General features: G+C 25.8%; 1 protein-coding gene across 1 annotated transcript in view; it reads left to right on the forward strand.

The window, feature by feature from the left end:
- Positions 1–20,575, forward strand: part of LOC136071885 (transcription elongation factor SPT5-like) — an 84,545-nt gene that overhangs the window by 16,344 nt on the left and 47,626 nt on the right. The window contains exons 3-18 of the mRNA XM_065797497.1: positions 2,342–2,404; positions 2,574–2,611; positions 5,636–5,664; positions 11,382–11,441; positions 11,627–11,698; positions 11,824–11,923; positions 12,254–12,340; positions 13,445–13,609; positions 13,880–13,909; positions 14,028–14,099; positions 16,954–17,015; positions 17,102–17,280; positions 17,513–17,667; positions 18,003–18,158; positions 18,229–18,326; positions 18,482–18,551. Coding sequence (XP_065653569.1) covers positions 2,342–2,404; positions 2,574–2,611; positions 5,636–5,664; positions 11,382–11,441; positions 11,627–11,698; positions 11,824–11,923; positions 12,254–12,340; positions 13,445–13,609; positions 13,880–13,909; positions 14,028–14,099; positions 16,954–17,015; positions 17,102–17,280; positions 17,513–17,667; positions 18,003–18,158; positions 18,229–18,326; positions 18,482–18,551 — 1,436 coding nt within the window. The remainder of the gene's footprint in view (positions 1–2,341; positions 2,405–2,573; positions 2,612–5,635; positions 5,665–11,381; positions 11,442–11,626; positions 11,699–11,823; positions 11,924–12,253; positions 12,341–13,444; positions 13,610–13,879; positions 13,910–14,027; positions 14,100–16,953; positions 17,016–17,101; positions 17,281–17,512; positions 17,668–18,002; positions 18,159–18,228; positions 18,327–18,481; positions 18,552–20,575) is intronic.

Consider the following 20,575-nt stretch of genomic DNA (forward strand, 5'->3'; position numbering starts at 1 on the left):
AACAAAATTTGAAACCATCGAAGTTAATATAAAATACAAGGTTATTTCTAAAGACTTGACAGTCTTTTTTCTGTTAGGTCATGGTCAAGCATTAGTTGAGAGGGTCAGTAATAGATAGATAGTAATATTAGGACAATCAAAGACAAGTGACTATCGAAGATCTCATGAAATCTAACGAATTGTAAAATAGTGAAAATCAACAATAAATGACTGTTTGTAACGCCTCGTTGAAATATTAATAATATCTAGAGGAAAATAAAAAGTTGCAAACAAAAGGAATTCAAAATAATGTGATAATGTTGTTAAATCAAGTAGTATTAGGGCTTATTAGTACAAAGTTTTCAATCTTTTTTTTTTTTTTATCAAGCAAATTATTGGTTTTTCATTCAAAACAGAAATATAAAAATTTCTTATATACAGAAAGTGGGCTATCTGTTCTCTATGAGGGATAAAAATAGTGTGTCTGGGGGTTAATTTTGAAATTTTAATGCTAAGTTATTGAATAAAAATTTTAACAATGTCAGTGGAATATAAGCAAAATTTCATTGAAAAAATGCATTAATGTGTTCTCCTACGCAAAAACTTAATTGTTAAAATACTAGTTTTAAAACTAACATTCAACTCTAAAACTTTAACATATATGAAAACAATTTTTCCTTTTTTTTTTTAAGCATTTTACATTTTTTTCTAAATGGTGTTGTTTTTTAAATATGTCGATTAATATGTTCTCTGCATTGCAATAAGATTCCATTTAGAAAAGTATATAAACAATTAGTTGGTTTAACTACCTTACCAGCAACATTTGGAGATGAAATAGAAAAATTTGGAGATCAAATGATAACTTATATGAAATAGAAAAATTTGGAGGTGAAATAAAAAATCAATTCAATGTTCAACTAATATCAATAATAAACTTTAATCCAATCAGGGGGTAAGTTTCATGATAGCCAGAATAAACTTTTCCAAGGTTGTTTTTTGGGGGAAGTAACAACTGCAACTGTTGGACCATAATAAATATAATTCCAAAATTAGTAGTTTTTCACCCCACCCTAATATATAAAATATTTTAAAAAAAACAACAGCAAAGAGCTATAGAGCTTTAATAGTTTTTAAATTTAAATTTCTTAAAATTCTATTTAAACTTTTAGTTTTATATTTTTAATTGAAAACTTTTTAAGAATAAAACATAAAACGTAAACTATTCTAAAAACAAAAGATTTTTGTTTAAGTTTGAATTATGCAATACAAAACAATTCTAAAAGTGTTAAACTTATTCATTCAAGTTTTAATTACAAAAGTCTTTTCATATAATTACTCACTCTTTTGCTTGAAACTAGTTCACTTCGATTTTTGAACATTTTAACAGAAATGAGAAGCAAAATAATACTTATAAAATAATCATTTGTTTTAATAAAAAAGCGAGTTAAATATATAATAATATAGAGTTTTAAAAATTTGGTCAAATGCAACGTTGTTTTAAACAATTTTTATAAAAATTGTTGCAATTCATAAATAAATATATATTTTAGAAACAACTGTTACTGATGACTGTTTTTCTGATTTATTAATAATATGATACAAAACATTACAGTATAAGTAACAAAACTAAAGTTTAATAAATTAAATGTAATCATTTTATTTTCTCCATGAGCTTTTTTATCTAAATATAGAAAAAACGCGCAAAATTGCTGATCGCCTGCGCAAGCACTAGCATCGTGGATTGCTTGCATCACCTGCCAAGCGTTGGCAGGATGGTCATTTTTAAGTCAGCTTGCACGATTTAAAAAGGTCATTTTTTCTTGCTATTTAAATAAAAATAAAAATAGGGAACAATTTGAAATAATGCTTTGAATAAATACTAGACAAAAGAATTTAAAAAAAAAGTGGTAAAAAACGCCATTTTTTATAAAAGGTGAACAAATAAACAAAAAATATTTGTTGCAATTTAAAACTAAAAATTTTTATTGTTTTGGCAAGCACTTAATAAGGATGACAATGACGATGAAAATGGCCATGATGATGATGGTGATAATGATGATTTTTTAAAATTATATATGTTTATGCGCTCACCAAAGTTTTTGTGGGCATGTGGGCGAGCACGAAAAGATTTAAGTGTGAAAGCGCTGGCTAAACAGAGAAGACTGATTTATATATATATATATATATATATATATATATATATATATATATAAATATATATATATATATATATATATATATATATATATATATATATATATATTGTATATATGATATAAGGTTCTTATATATATATATATTATATATATGATATAAGGTTCATTTTAATATTAATTGTAATAATACTTTTTTTTCTTCTTAGATGTAGACGATGATGCATACGATGATGACGAAGCAGAAGCAGAGCCAGGGTTTACAGAACCAAGTATTTATTTGTTTTATATCAGTTTTTAATAATTTATTATACTATAAATTATTATGAAAAAACAAATTAATAAAAACTTGTCAATAAAAAAATATTTAAATTTTAATGGCTAAAATTTAATTTTTCTCAAAGTTTTTCAATATTCTATAATCTATAATAATCATTTTAGTAAATGAAGACAGCATGCACGCAGCAGAAGATGTTTCGGTATAATTGTTAATAAATTATGTTTTTCATGTTATGCTTTATTTTTAGCCACACAGACACACAGATATATATATATATATATATATATATATATATATATATATATATATATATATATATATATATATATATATATATATATATATATATATATATATACATATATATATATATATATATACATATATATATATATATATACATGTATATACATATATATATATATATATATATATATATATATATATATATATATATATATATATATATATATATATATATATATATATATATATATATATCAGGGCTTGAATGAATGCAAAAAACTCAAATCCCTGAAAAAAAATTGTTTTTTTTGCTTGCACTCCCTGGCGCTGCTTTGCACATATGGGATGGAGGTGGGGGTCGCATTAGTATAAAATTGCATCTTTTGTACATTAGTTCCTAATTGTCATTTTTTAAACATTATCTCTCTTATTTAAATAAGTTATAATTTAAAGTTTAAGTTTCAGTTATAGTGTAATGAGCATGTAATGTATTTAATACTATTAAAATATTACTTTTAGTAATTGTTTTGACATGAAACTTATAAAAGTAAAAAATTAAGAGTAAAAATGCAAATATTACAATATTTAAGCCACTTTAATTGGTCATAGAAAACACTTTTATACATTCATGCTGATGTTAAAACACGTATTATTTTTAAAGATTATTTAACTGTTATTGTAAAAATCTAAAAAATAACAATAAAACAAATTGCAAAGTTGTTTTAACAAATAATGAGCTTGTGTTAATGTAAAACAACTTCACGACAATATTTTATATAGTTTATAACCTTAATAACATAAAGTTTAAAACAAAGCTGAATAAATAGAATGGTTCCAATAAATAAATTAAAACATTATCGTCATAAAACTTTAAACTTCATATTTGTGCAAAAACATACCAAACGAGTAACATCAAAGCAAAAAAATTAGATGTTACCATGTTTTTTATAATTTGTTTCTTGATCTTAAATTAAAACTAAAAAAAGTATAATTTTTTATAATTTTAAGATTTTCATTCAAATAGTTATTAAGTTGATGTTTTTATTTTTTCATTCAAATTGTTTGCTATAAAAAGTAAAAGAAAAAAAAAAATTGGTTTAATAAATCGAATTATATTTCCTTAAACTTAAGAATATGCCTAAATCATCTTTTTAGAAAAACATTTCTTTGAACAGAAGTAAAATATTTTATTAATTTTAATTTAAACTTTTTTTAATCTAAGTTTTATTTTAACTTTTGCAATCACTGGTTTGCAATCAACGTTTCTACTTTTACAACTATTTTCAAGAAACAAAATATAATTAACTATTGAAAATGTTTACAATTTAAATAAAACTTTCTACCTCACTTGCACTATGTTCTAAATCTGATATTGTTACTGTAGCTAGAGATTTAATTTTTAGCATTGGTTCTCGTTATGCTGGGTATTACGGACGCCACTAAATTAAAGAAGTATGTCCAACTTGCATACATTTTTGGCCCTTTTTTTTTTTTCTTTTTTTCTTAAACATATTTATGCTCGAGGATGTTTGAAAACAATGTAAAACTACACTTTACAACTTAAAAATAAATTTAAACCCTCCCCTCCCCCCAAAGAAAAAAAAAGATAATTTAAAAAAAAATAGTTTAAGTTTTTTTTTTTAAATTGAAGAAACTAATAATATATATTTATATTCAAAAAGTTTACGATTTAAACAAAACTTTCTTCCTCACATTTGCACTATGTTCTAAATCTAATATTATTACTGTAGCTAGATATACGTTTGACTTTCAGCAACAATTCTTGCTATGCTGCAGGGTTGACGACAGCGGGTGGCAGGGGATTTCACTTTTTTTCTAAAGGAATTTTTTTTTTGTTATTTTACTTTTATTTTAGAAAATTCTAGATACAGAGGTCTTTTTTAGAAATTGACTATTGTTCCCGCTCCACTTTGAAAATGTCGTTGGCCATGTGCTGGGTATTATGGACTGTGTATTATGGATGCTGCTGGATTAAATTTATAATTATTGAGTGTTAAAATTCTTTTAAATTTTTCCAATTTATTTTCAAATTCAAATTTCAATTGCAAAATTGTTTGAATAAGAGAATTTTAGAAGAATAAAATTCTTTTGTTCAAATAGATTTCTTTTTAAATTAACAACTTGTGTATTTGTAAAAAATGTTTGGTCTTGATATCGCTTTAAATAAAATATTAAAAAAATGGTATTGTGTTTTTTATATTCTATTCGAGATTTATTGTTAAAATAATTTTTGTTAGACGCTTATATTATGTGTTAACAACATAAGATATAAATAGAAACATTTATACAGCTAATTTTTGTGGGTCTTTGAGTATATTAGGTAAATTTTATAGTTGAGTAACTGTAAGTTACTGTAGTAACTTAACTAGTTGTTTTGATTTAGTTTAAAGGTAAATTTACTGTGATGTTCCATTCAGTAAATCAAACTAAATATAACCCTAAAATAATATTGGTTTCCATGTAGAGATTTAAAGTATTTTAAAATCAAAAGCGCTTTATGTTGAATAAAATTTCCGTGCAAAAGAGCAAAGATTCTATTTTATCAAAAGATAAATTTAACATGGCGTTAAAAAAGAATAAAAAAGTGACAAAAATAAAAAAAAACTGCAAAAATGTTTTTTTAAGAAAAAACTAATTGCAAAGGTGGGAAAAGCAATCGCGATTCCTGATTGCGATGCACTTAGTTTGAGCCCTATATAACTTAAATTTTATATTTTTTATTAATAATATATACATAAACTTGAAAAAATGTTATTTTATTAATTTTATTTATTTGTCATAGATAACTTAGTTTTAAGTTATAGTATATATTATTCATAACAATAAAATTTTTAATATTAAATATAATGATAATGGTGATAAGGATGACAATAATGATGACGATAGCCATGATGTTGATCGTGATGATGATGATAATGATGACTTTTTTTTAATTATAAACATACCTTTTTTATAGAGATCAAGAAAGCTTCATAATCTATGGGGGTAAGCTATTAGTAAGCTAAATTAATTTTGTTATTGTTATTTTGCAGTGTGTTAAACTTATTTATATATAGTTTAACTTTGTCATTCAATTATTTTATATTAAACAAATGAAATATATCCAAACTTTTTTTTTGATGATTATATTAAAATCATATAAAGTTATTGTAACTGCGTAATCTGTTTTCAGCAAAGTATGGGTATACAATGTGTCAGCATTTTTCCACCCGTCCAAGAGTTTTTCCTTAAGCAGTAGTATTCCTTTTTAACTGTAGTTATAACAGTTGGCGATGAACTGAAAATGATGCATTTTACTAATATACCGAGTTTTGTTTTAGAAAATGATGATTTTATCAAATACATTAAAAGGTTTGAATATTTATTTACTGGCCAATGATATAAAGGATGCAGAATTACAAAAAGCAGTTTTTCTATCAATTGTTTGAGGACCTGCTTACAAACTTCTTCGTAGTTTATGTGAAAATGACACTAAAAATAAAAGTTTTACTCTAATAATAATGCTAATGAGGGACCATTTAAAACCAACCACAAACTTCATTGCACAACGATTTTAATTTTATAAAAGAGACAGAAAAGAGAGGGAATCAGTAATTGGATATATCACTGAATTATGCAGATTATAAGAGTATTGTGAGTTAATTGAAAAATTAATTGATTACGTAAGAGGTTTGTGTGTGGATTAAACAATAAAAATGTCTCGCAAAAGTTATTAACCATAAAAAAATCTAACATTGGAGATGGCATAAGACATAGCAATGAAAATAGAGAATGTTTTCGATGTGGCTACACAGGTCACCTATCAAACAATTGCCATTTTTACAACTCAAAGTCCACACATGTGGAAGAATAGGACAAATTAAAAGAAGAGATTAGATTCAGAGACTAAATAGAAAAATATTCCTAGTAGTAGTTGACAGTTTTTCAAAATGGATTGAACTGGAAGTTGTGAAAAGCACTGAAGCCAAGGCAACAATTAGGGTACTCAGGAGATTGTGTTCAACCCATGGTATACCTAGAGTTATTGTTAGTGAAAATGGATCTGGGTTTTTGAGTGAAGAATATAAACAGTTTTTGTTTTCAAATAATGTTAAACCAATCTATGCAGCACTGTATCATCCAGCCTCAAATGATCAAGCGGAACGAATGGTTCAAATGTTTAAGAACTTGTTAAAAACTTTTCAAGGAAGTGATGTCGAGATGCAATTAAGTCGCTTCCTTTTTAAATATCGCTTAACACCCGTATTCTACAACTAGATTTTCTCTGGCTGAACTTTTATAAGGTAGAAGACTTTTATTAGGTAAAATTCATAGTTGATGTCACTTTCTGAGGTCATTACCAAAATCAACAAAAAAAATCAACGCTTCCAGGTATCTTTAGTAATAAAAGTCCTTTCTTTCAACCTGAAGACCCTGTTTAAGTAAGGAATTATATTGGGAGTGAGAAATGGGTCTGTGCCATTATTGTATCGACAGTTGGAAATGTTAACTACAAAGTATTGACATCAGATGGTTGTATCCAGGTTAGACATGTAGACCAGATTGTAGAATGTCTTGTGAAAGGTTGCATTAAACCTTAAGTTTATACAGCAGATGGCATAAATAGTCCATAAATAGTGAACAGCTAGAAAGTAAAGATGTTGGTCTTGAGAGACCTTGTGAACAACCTGGACCGTTTTTTGAGCCCATTTCTACCAAAAACCGATCAGGTTTTTAATAGAAATGGGCTCAAAAAACGATCAGGTTGAACCTGTCATAAACCAGCATATTTAGAACAGTATGAATGATTTATATGTGGAGGATTGTTGTAACTGCCTAATCTGGTTCCCGGCAGAGTATGGATGTACAACGTGTCAGCATATTGCCAACCTCCTTTCTATGTTCTATGGTCACACCTTTGTATCAAATAATTATTGCCGACCTCAAAAAGATTGAGGTCGGCAAATTATTGCCGACCTCATTTTTCCTAATTCCGAGGGTTATATATATATATATATATATATATATATATATATATATATATATATATATATATATATATATATATATATATATATATATATATATATATATATATATATATATATGTATAGATATATACATATATACATATATACATATATACATATATACATATATACATATATACATATATACATATATACATATATATATATATATATATATATATATATATATATATATATATATATATATATATATATATATATATATATATATATATATACACATATACATATATATTTAATTTTTTAACAAACTTAAATGTTAAAAGATTAAATATCTCACCTAATATTTATAAATATCTAGCCTAAAATTTATAAAGATCTTATAAATATCAAAAAATTCACTTAAAGCTTCGATTTCGTACAGGTTCGATCACATTCTATTAATTAATGACTATTATATTTAAAATTCAAAAACATCAAAACGTTGAAAAATCAAATATTTTTTGTCAAATATAAGTTAATAAACTAAATACTTTCACTGCTATCTTCAAATCAGGTAAACTTATATTAAAGTCTATTTATTAAAAAAGTTAAAGCTAAATTAAAAAAAAAAGTTTAAATAAACAATGCGTTTAGCAAATGTTTTTAATATATAACTTTAAGTTGAAACTTTTGGAAGCGTGTTCACAAGCAACAAAAGAAAAAATGTTATCTCACTAGTTTCACAATGCGTTTCTCAAAATATATGTCAGTATATAAGTTATTTATATATTATATTTGTATAAGTATATATACACTTGAATGTAGACATCATGTATGAGAGTATGTAAATTATTATTTTATAAACATCAATTAATACGAGTTTCTCTCGATACTTAATTTATTTTTATTTTTTATTTATTTTTATTAAAGTAATTTTCGCTGGATTGTTGTGACCAGCGTCTTCAGCTTTAAAGATTTTTTTTGTTTTTTTGTATCCTATTTTTTTATGTTTTATTTTATGTCAATGGGATGGTTTCATTTTTTCTGATGTAAGTGCACCTTTAATGATGTTTATAAAATAATAACTTTCACTGATATATATTATATTAATATTCTATTATATATTTGTTAAAGGTCTATTATATATTTGTTAAAAATATAATCAAGTATATAAAATATTATTCACTTGATAATAATTAAATAACACATTTTATTTAAATTAGAAAGCAGTTTTCTATTTTGTACAAACAATGAATGAAAAGTTATGAAAAGAATGGAATATTTACTATTTTCAAAACGTTTCGTCCCAATGAGAATAGAAAATTTAAATTAGAAAATTAAAACTTGATTGAATTTTGAAAAATCAAAAGTTTTAATCAACAAGGTTTTCTAAAAACTTTAGGTTCTTTTTAATTTTTTACACATCTTTTGTAAATAAAAAAAATATTCTCAATATTTTTTTTTTAAACTAATATTTATCTTTAAATTAAATTAAAAACATTTCTGTTGTTTAGAATGTCCACAATCAAGCATATTAATTCAACTCCAAAAGGAAACCTTTTGAGTGACCCCCTCCCCATACTTGTATACGTAATTTATGGGTGGCTCCATGGCAACCAATTTCCAACTCCGAATATCGCTCTCAAGGACTTGATGCGGAGCACCCAAAATCATGCTTGTTGATAACGTATTTTAGTATTACGAGTGCGAAATATCGCACTGGGCGATTTTATTCATCACATGCACTGTATATATGTATCCTTATCTTGTAGTTGAAAGAGACTTGTGTGAGACAATTTTGCGACTTCGACAATTAAGCTACATTTTATTGTTGTCGAAAAGTTAAAACAATTAAATTAATAAATTCCCCGGCTCCAACTTAAACTATAGAAAAGGTGACTTTACTGCTATGTTGGCGAAGCTATCAAATACTAATTGGACATCACTACTAGTCAACAAAAATATAAATGATGCTTATGATACCTTCTTGTCTATTTATAGTTAACTGTCTGTTGAGTCAATCCCAATCATAAAACCTCATTTGTGACACGAAACTTAAATAACACTGCTAGAAACCATGCCGGTTTCTAGTGCTGTTCCTTTATCTCAAAATGCGAAATTCTTCATATCGGTTGCGTGAATAAAAAGCACACCTATACAATGTTTGATGTTGATTTATTGACTCGACCTAATTTGGAATCGACCTCATCAGAATGTGATTTAGGAATCATAATTAGCAATGACCTCAAACATAATGCCCAGGTATGCACTGATATCTCTAAGGCCAGCAAGATGCTTGGCATGCTTAAAAGGACATTTGTTTTACGCAATGTAGCATTATGGAAAAAATTATACATAGTTTGCTTGCATCCTCATCTTGAATTCTCTGCTTCAAGTTGGAACCCACTTACAATTAAAGATATGAAAGTCTAAGAGAGAGTCTAAAGACGTGTCACTTATATAGCTCATAGTATAATGAATCTAACTTATGATAATAGATTATGCATTTTAGACCTAACCACTTAAATAAAGACTTCATCATCTAGATTTAATACAGCTATTTAAAATCAAATCTGGTAAAGAAACTGTTAAATTGCACCACATTTCAATCCATTCTGTGCCTCACCATGTCTATAGAAGTTGACTGGTCAAGGAGATAGTTTGATCCAATAAAAATAGAACTAACTTTACAAATTGAGTTGTCGATAGCTAAAATTGTCTATTAGATGAGATTGTAAATGCTGAAAGTTTAAATGCTTTCAAGAACCAGTTAGACATATTTCTAAAAACCGCCACAGTATTGCTAAGGCACTCTATGCAATTCGAAATGCCAATTTCAAGTTTCATCTTTTAAAAAGTGTCATGTCCCAAGTCACTTAATGACATTGATAACATTGTCATTAAATGACATTAATTGCACATTGTTGACCAAGGGCGTTGCTGGGCAATAATCATTCTGCATCCCTGCATCTTGGAACAATCTGATTAAAAAAAATACACCTGGCTCAATATTGTTCGAGCTATTTGAAAAAAGGACTAAAATTCAGACTTTTCATGGCTGCTTACTCAACCTCATTTCACTTCTGAAGCACTTGATTGTTGCTTTGGTTGTTGTTGGGACTTTAATCCCTACTTATTTATTATTATATATACAACAATATGAATAAACCTTGGCACTCAACATTTGTTGAGGTTTTTGCTGAGGGTTTTATTGTATTTAAATTGTCTTGGCTAAAAAGCGCAGAGACAGAAAATAACTAACAATAAATTTCTACTACCATTTACCCTCAATAAATAACACAATAGAATAGGGTAAAGAGGGAAAAAGCAATAAAAAAGAGGAAACTATACTTATTTTTGACTTAATTAAGTTTCTATTGTATGCACATTACTTTAACACATAGTGCCAAAAAAAAGGTAATAGTTAGGGTTTAAGAAAAAGTTTATAGTTTGGGTTATATTAAGATTATACTACTTCTGTAGGTGGTAAATTTATTCAGGATTTATCGTTTGTTGTAATATATTTAAATCTCATATAGTGATAAAGATTGGCAAAAAATAAAATCTTTATTAGTTAAAGGCTCAATTCAAAATAAAAACTTCAATTGTTCTTTGAATATTCAGAATACAATTATTACATTACCTACCTATATGATATCTATATAAATATCGATATGGTTTTATTTTGAATAAATAAACAATACAAAAATAATATTAAAAATATATCAAGGAAGTTTTATTTCATTTAAGAAATGAAACTGTTGAAGATATTGCTGAGTATTACAAAAAGAAGTATGCTGGTTCAGACAAGTAAGTCTATCTTTTAAATGTTTTTCTATATCTACATATATAGTTCTGTAAATCTTAACATACATTAACAGATGCATATTTCTTTAGATCATGCATTTGTATTTATATTGTCTTTAGATAATATTTACTTTAGAGTAAAATTTTCACAAGTAGTTTTTTGTAATAAAAAAAAGTTTCTGTTTTAGAGAGAGATATCTTGATGAAGAATATGAAACACCTGCAGAAATAGAGCAGCAAAGCTTATTACCTGATGTTAAGTGAGTTTATTTTTACCAATTAAAATATACAAAATAATTTTAAAAATTAAATTAAAAATAATTTAAAAATAAAAAAATCTGAACAATAACGAGTAATAAATACAAACTGTTTTGTTAATAATTAGAGATCCGAACCTGTGGATGGTTAGATGCAGGATGGGAGAAGAAAAGCAAACTGTCTTTGCGCTTATGAGAAAATTCATAACACTTCAAAGTTCTGAAACGGTATTTCTCTATTTTGAATTGCGTTTCAGTATGCAATAGCAATTCTTTGCACAAACCTCAATTTGGGCAATAACATGCCTCAATAGAAGGTTGGCATTTCATGTTTGCTTTTTAAATTATGTTTTTAAAACCTCTTAATTCAGTATGACACAAACTGCTTATCGAAGTATGCATTTATATATATATATATATATATATATATATATATATATATATATATATATATATATATATATATATATATATATATATATATATATATGTATATATATGTATATATATATATATATACACACACACATGCATACATATATATATATGTGTTTTTAGCCACTTCAAATAAAATCAGCCATTGCTGTTGAAGGTCTGAAAGGTTATATTTACATTGAAGCATACAAGCAAACACATGTGAAAGCTGTAAGTTTTTCTGTTAACAACACATTACTTTTAAAATAGTAGACTTAATGGTTCCTTTAGAATATTATATCTATTCTATGTTTATGTATATTTATGTTTATAATAATAAACTTTAAATAAATTTTATTTCCAAAGGAATCATAAAGTGCCAATGAATTGCGAAGCAATGTTAAAAAAAAATTTAAATATAAAATTTTTTTCTTTTTTTTAAAGTTTTTTGGAAGTTGGAATTGGAAGTCTACTATTTTTTAAATTTAATTTTTTAATTCATTTTAACTTCATCTAAATAAAAAATGTTTTATATATATATATATATATATATATATATATATATATATATATATATATATATATATATATATATATATATATATATATATATATATATATATATATATATATATATATATATATATATATATATAACACAGCCCTCAGAATTAGAGTGGGCATTGCAGACCTAGAAGTGTTTGAGGTCAGCAAAATATTGCCTTCTTGTTTCTATGTTTTATTGTAAAACCTTTGTATCAATTTTTTTTTTGCTGACCTAATGCCGACCATTAAGAGATTAAGGTCTGTAAATTATTGCCAAACTCATTTTTCCCAATTCCGAGGGCTTACAATATATATGTTTAATATATTAGTTAAATACTTCAATAAAGGTTAAGGATTTAACCATACTTTTACTAAGGTAAAGGTTTTAACCACACTTCTACTAAGGTTAGGACTTTAACCATTCTTCTACTGAGGTTAGGGTTTTAACCATATTTCTACTAAAGTCAGGGTTTTAACCATACTTCTACTAAGTTTAGGGTTTAACCATACCTCTACTCAGGTTAAGGTTTTGATTGACTTTTAGTTTGAATTGCAACAGTTTTAATAAAAGATCAAAAATAAAACCATATAAATAATTACTAAACTTTTATCAAAATGCTTTATTTTATCAAGTTACAAGCTTTTATTTTGATATTTTTATTAAAAAAAAATTAATTTTAGTTTAAATATGATAAATATTTTCATACTATTTAAAAAGTTATTTGTTTTTATTTATAAAAATGTTATGATTTGTTAATTTTTTTTTAAACATGTTTTTGATTAACACAGGCCATTGAAGGTTTTGGAGCACTAAGATTGGGCATCTGGAAGCAACAAATGGTACCTATTAATGAAATGGCTGATGTACTCAAAGTTGTAAAAGATATTGTTCAAATTAAACCCAAATCATGGGTCAGGATAAGAAGAGGGCTTTACAAAGATGATATTGCCCAGGTATTGCCCAAATTTCTCTAATTTCCATCTGATTTCTAGTTATTTTTATTTATTTTATATTTCTAAAATGGTATATCTGCATTACACAAAGTAGTCTGTGTTACATTATAAATTGAACAATAATAAAAATGTTTTACATTTTATTAATGCATAAATCTTTTGATACATTGTTTCATAACAAAATTTTAATATTCAACATATTAAATTGTTATGTTTAAAAAGTAAAATACCCTATTTTTAATTCATTTTTTTTAAATTTCCTTAAATAAGGTGGACTATGTCAATACTGCTAGAAATCAAGTAAGTTTTGGTTTTTAATACTTTTATTTATTTTTTGCTATTGCAGTTATTATCTAGTTATTATTCTATTTAAAATATATATCAGTTATTATTTTATTTAAAAATAATGTGTTTTTAGGTCAGTTTAAAACTTATCCCAAGAATAGACATGGAATTAGTCAAAGAGCAAAGTGAGGAAAGAGTAAATTCAGTAAGTTTAATTCAAGTTGTTTTATAAAATCTCCCTTACCAACTTACCAACATTCTTTATATATTTCCACAACTATTTAATTGCTTTCTTAACTTCTCTGTATTCACCAAAAGTACATTTTCTTTATTTGAACTTCTTTCTTACTTTCTTTTATGGTCACTTTTAAGTGTTTACTTCTTGCTATTTCTTGACTTTAAAATGCATAAACTTTGCTTTATTCATTTTTGCTCTAAGCTCTTGTGCTTTCATTCCATCTTTCCTTCACTGAAATCGTAGTATTAATTCTTTTATTTGCAATCAAGCATGTATCATCTGCATAGAATAGCATCCATTGTAAATCAACAACTTTTTAGAGAGAACTTCTAAAACAATAATAAAAAGAACCCTAATGCACACCAAACTTTACTTTAACATTATCAATCTGTCTGTTATTTGTTTTGATTGCTGTTGTGATATTTGTATGCATGATAACTATTACCAACCATTAACATTGCAAAGATATGATACCCGACAAACAACTATATACCCTAAAGTCTTCAGTATCTCAACCAATATATCAGAAAGACCACTGGCCTTGCTTGAACTCTGCTGTATAGCTAGCTTCTCTTTCCTACAGGTCCTCAGCATTGCTGGTCCATAAATCTTATTCATTGCAGATAAAACTTCTGCTTCTAATTAAACTCTTCATTACTTTTAAAACTTGTTTCCAACTTGTTTTTACCTCAACTTTATTTGTAAGCATTTTTCCATCTAACCCTTTAATACAGCTTATCCAACACCATCACTGTTTCTTGTTTATTCACATACTCTTTTTCTACTCTTGTCTCGCCTTTTTGAGGTGCATGTACTGAAACATGTATTGGGCACTGTCCTTACAATCTTAATACCATTCTCTAATCTAGTTATTCATTTTTCTGCTAATAAAATACCAACACCTGATGCTCCTTCATATCTAATCCAGAAGAATTTGTACCAACACAGGGTTTCTTTCAGACCCGGAAAATCAGGAAAACAAGTAAAAGTCAGGGAGCTCAGATGTCTGCAAAAAAATGAGAGAATAGTTGGGAATATTGGGTTTAGTTTTGAAAAAATCATAGATTAATCAGGGAAAATGATTCTATCATGCTTAAGTAACTTATGTCAGTTTTATATCATATGCATAATAAAAAATTTTATTTTATATTACGTGTAAGATATGCAACTGATAACAGAAAAGTCAGACAAAAATTAGGGAAATCCATTTGGCAGACACCCTGCAACATTCATCAACTCCAATAATCTTAGAACTGTTATCTTTCCAATGAATTTCTTGCAAGCAGCATTTTTTATTAAACCTAGAATTTGAGCAATCTCTCTACTTTTTCTTTGCATAAAACTCAAATTAACTGGCTTGACATTCAGTCTTACACTTTTTGCCATACTGACGCTTACACCAGCTTTACATTACAGGATTGTGGACTGGTGTTAAAACCAACCTCAGTTACTGTAGCTTACTTGCAACTGAACAATAATTTATTTCTAACAAGAAACTCAACTAACAAGGTTGCTGAGAAACATTAAAAAAAATTTACTTTTATATTTTTTATGTTACTTATATTTTTTTATATATTTTACGCATACAGTTATTAACATCAACTCATGATATGCACATCTTTTTACATCGCATGTCATTTTTTGAACTGATTTCAGATTTCAGATGCTATAAAAAACATCAAAATAAAATATTTTAAAATAAATTTATTTTTTTAATTTATTATTTAAGTTATTGAAATAAATAGTTGTATTTAAACTTAATGTCATATCAAACATAATAAGTTATTATTATATTTGTGTATATTGCATTTCAAACTTTTATTTTTGATGTTTAACATTGCTTTTAAATTATTTAATTATTGATGCTTACATAATTATTGATAAATAATTAAATAATAATGCATAGGATAATTTTTGTTAAATTAAATATATATTTTTTTAACCAAAAAAGATATGAAGCCTATAGAACGTTTTTTTGAGTTTTTCTTTACTGCTCGGTGTAGTTAAGGCGATTTACTAATTATTTGAATTCTTTTATTTGAATTAGCATGATTTTATCAGCGTAATATGTCCAAACAAGTGCTTCAGATGTTATAATTATTTTTAAAGAACCCCATTTTGGAGTCTGTAGATCAATTCCGCTCATTGGCGCTAACATGAATTTAGTTAAAATCTTTTGAAAAAATGACTTAACCCACTATAGATCCTAGTTCTAATCGGTCCTGACATTATTAACTATATATAGTTGTCAAAATAAAATATTTCTATCATTTTCCACAAAAGATACAAGAATTCCGACCAAGAAAGAGCATATAATTAAGAAAAATTGCCAGTAAACGATCAGAAGAGATCATATTATTAAACTATGATGTTTATTTCACCTAAAAAGTGTACTTGTTTAGAATCTTATTCAAATTTGGACAAGCAATTGTGATTTTAAGTTTGTTTTTTTTAAAAAAAAGAATCTTTGGTCTGGGATTTTTGCTAAAAACATTTTTATTTTATGACACCGCCAAATTTATCATTTTAATTTTTTTCGTCTTTTCATAATTCACAGACCTGATCATTTAACGGAAATATGTCGTAGTCAACAAAATTTCATACAGATGCTGTAATATTTTAAAATTGCCTTAACTACACTGAGTGTTATAAGCTTTTTTAATAATTTCTTTGCTATTATAAACTTTTTTATTTAATGAGTTTTACTTTTATCTTAAAATATGTTATCACAATTTATTCTTGTTTTTTATAATTAAACTGCCTCTTAAAACTAGAAATAAATGCAATAAATTATCGTTTAAAAATAATTTTTTTTTTACAGGATTTAAAGAGAAAGCGAAGACCTCGTCCACCTCAGAAAATGTTTGATAAGGATACTCTTTTGTATAATATTTTTTTTTGTTGTTGTTGTTGTTGTTGTTGGTGTTTATTCATTTAATTATTGTTTTATATATTTTATTCTTTTTTAGTAAAAATGGAGGGTTAGTCACAACCGATGGCGACTTCAGTATATATAAAAATAACAGATATCGGGGAGGTTTTCTATACAAAACAATGGCAATCTCTGCCCTTATTACTGACGGTGTAAAGCCAACCCTATCTGAATTAGAAAAATTTGAAGAATCAGTTGATGATGCAGATTTAGAATGTATTTTATGTTTTATTGTTTTTAAACTTTCCATTACTTTCCATAATACATTTAATGTTACTTTAGTTTTATTTCTTAAAATGTCTTAAATAGTCTGCAAATAGTAAGAATAAAAACAAAAACAGTATATCTTGAATAGATTTGATATTTTATTAAACTTCCTTAAGTCATAGTGTCATTATTTTTCCTATAGTTATTATTATAAATCTTATTTTCTTTGATCGTTTTTTAGTGGGAAATAGTAAAGCAAAAGAAGAAATTGCTCACTCATTTGCTCCTGGAGACGTGATTCGTGTTGCTGAGGGCGAGCTTGTTCATTTAACAGGAAAAGTTTTGACAGTTGATGGAAATACTATTACCATTATGCCCCAACATGAAGACCTAAAAGTATTTAAAATTTTAGTTATTTGCTAGTTGTGTTCATTTTTAGACTTGAAATTTGTTTTTCTTAAAATTGTTGTATGTTTCTGTATTAAAAATAATTTATTTCTTGGTGAACATTTTTTTAATTTATTTTTATGTTTTAAAGGTTACTATGGTTACCCAGCAAAAAATAAAAAGTATTTGTATGATCTTTAGAAAGAAAATACTAATAATGCTTTTTTCAATTTTATCTGTAATGTATGTCCTGCGATAAACAAGGAATTAAGAAATATGTTGTATGTGTGTATCTAAGCAACATTTAACATTTTAAGTTGAAACATATTAATTTTTTAAAATAGGAACCATTAGAATTTCCTGCTCATGAATTAGAAAAATATTTTAAAGTTGGCGATCACGTAAAAGTTTTGAAAGGTTCATTTGAAGGAGATACTGGCATAATTGTTCGAGTAGAAGACAATGTTGCTATTCTTTTTTCTGATCTTACATTTCATGAGGTAATCCTTTACTACTTTTTTATTGTGAAAAATTTTTGAATAAAATTTGAGTGACCTTCTACAAATTTAGCTGAAAGTGAAACCAAATGATTTGCAACTGTGCAGTGATATGAGTACTGGAGTGGATTCGCTTGGTCAGCATAGCTGGGGAGAATTGGTTTCTATTGAGTATGATTTTTGATGCAATCTTTTTTTTTAGTTAACTATAGCTTATGCTATAAACGATTTAATTAACTAATAGCTTATGCTATAAATAATTTTTGTTTTAAATTTTGAAAATTTAAAAAAAAAAAAATTTTATTTAAAAAAAAATAATTTTTTAGTCGAGAAACTGTAGGTGTTATAGTACGTTTAGAACGTGAGAGTTTTTCTGTGTTAAACCAACATGGAAAGGTATGTTTTTCTTTGTATGTTTACTAAATATAAAAATTATGATTTTGATTATATATGTATATATGATATGCTTTAATATATATATATATATATATATAAATATATAAATATATATATATATATATATATATATATATATATAAATATTTATATATATATATTTATATATATATATATATATATATATTTATATATATATATATATTTATTTATATATATATATATATATATATTTATATATATATAAAATAATCTGTCTGCTTTTTTTCTGTGCGTTTACCATTTCAGTGTGTTTAAAAACAGCAAGATTTATTTAAAAGCAACAAAATCGAGTGCCATATGAATTGAGACACAGAGACTTTTCATAGATAATTTTTATGTTGGAAATGCTACTTGATTGAAATATGAAAGTTTTTCTTTTTTCACTAGAACAATTCTCCTAAAAACAGGCGTCTTTTACATTATTATCATTTTTATTAATGACATTTTTAATGTTATCCATAAGTCTCTAGAAACTAATTTGAGGCAAAATATGGTATTGATCAATCTGAGAACAATGTCTAAGCGTTAAGCATTATCTTTTTGCACCGAATTTTCAGAATGATTATTATAAATATATATATAAGCAAAAAATTTTCATTACTTTTTTTCTTCTTATAAATATTATGTTTTTAAATATTCAGTCTGTGTAATCATTTTCATGAAAAATCCAAAGATCTACAAAATTTGGTATATGTAATGTTGCTTCTTGGTTGTTTTTGCCTCAGACTATTGCAGGAGATGAAAAGTTGATTCATTACGATAATTTAAAAAAAGCATAGGTTCGACACCGCACACCTGGAACAGTACAACCAAAGCAAGATATTTATGGCACTAAGATAATGCTTTGTACTTGCTGGGATCAGAAAGGTATATTCTATAATGAGTTTTTGAAATCACAGAAAAAGTCTACTAAACAAAATTAAACCATTTGAAGAGAACAATTAGCGAAAAACAGCTAGAATATGCTACAAGACTCAAGACCATAATTTTCCACCATGATAATTCTTGGCCTTATGTTGCAAGACTGGTAAAAACTATTTAAAAATAAGTGGATAGGAAGTCACTTATTTTTTATATTAAACAGCCATTTTTTGTTTTTTATTTAACTGCCATTATTTCCAATATGCTGTTTTTAAAACAAAGGGCTAGCAAGATCTTGCCTGTTCGACTGCCTTTTTTTCGATTGATGCAGAATATACTTACTGGAATAGGCTGAACTTTAGAGCAAGGTATCTGATATCGGCTTTACTCTTTTTTTGCCTCAAAAAATAAACAGTTCTTTTTGCAGAGAATCCATAAATTACCAGAAAGATAAGGAAATAGTATAGCTTTAGATGAGCAATGCTATTGTATAATTGTCAATTCATTTTGTAATTAATACATTATTTTGTAAAAAGCTATATTTTCAATCAAAAAAACCCAAAAACTTGATTGTAGCCCTACAGGGCGCGACAAATCATTTTTTTTTTAATAAACATTGACGTTTGTACTTTTTTAAGAAGTAGATGGTTGTGCACCTCAGCCATGAATAAGCCAGTTTTATTTTATTTTTTTATTTAAATGATTTTTTATTCAATTATAAGGGAATTTTTCTTTCAAATAACCTTTATTCTAGTTAATAATAGTATAATAGTTCTAGTATATAATAATAATATATATAATAATAATAAGATATATCTCAGATGTAAGATATATCTCAGATGCTTATTGAATTTAATCAATTTTTTATTAATTCAAAACAATTTTTCACGCATTTGCAAAGTGGGTGCAAATTAATGATAACTAATATACAATAACCTTGTGACTGTAAACTGTTATCCATTAATACAAAATAGTGAATTTTTCTCAATTTTGTTTATTAAATTTATCAACTTATAAAAAAATGTATAAGCTTGAAGAAATTTAAATAAAAAGGAACTAAAAATAAAAGTTGTTTCGACAATTCTTTTTGAAAACATTTTGAAATAATAATATAATATCGA

Source organism: Hydra vulgaris, chromosome 05, assembly GCF_038396675.1.
Source record: "Hydra vulgaris chromosome 05, alternate assembly HydraT2T_AEP".
Lineage (NCBI taxonomy): Eukaryota > Metazoa > Cnidaria > Hydrozoa > Anthoathecata > Hydridae > Hydra > Hydra vulgaris.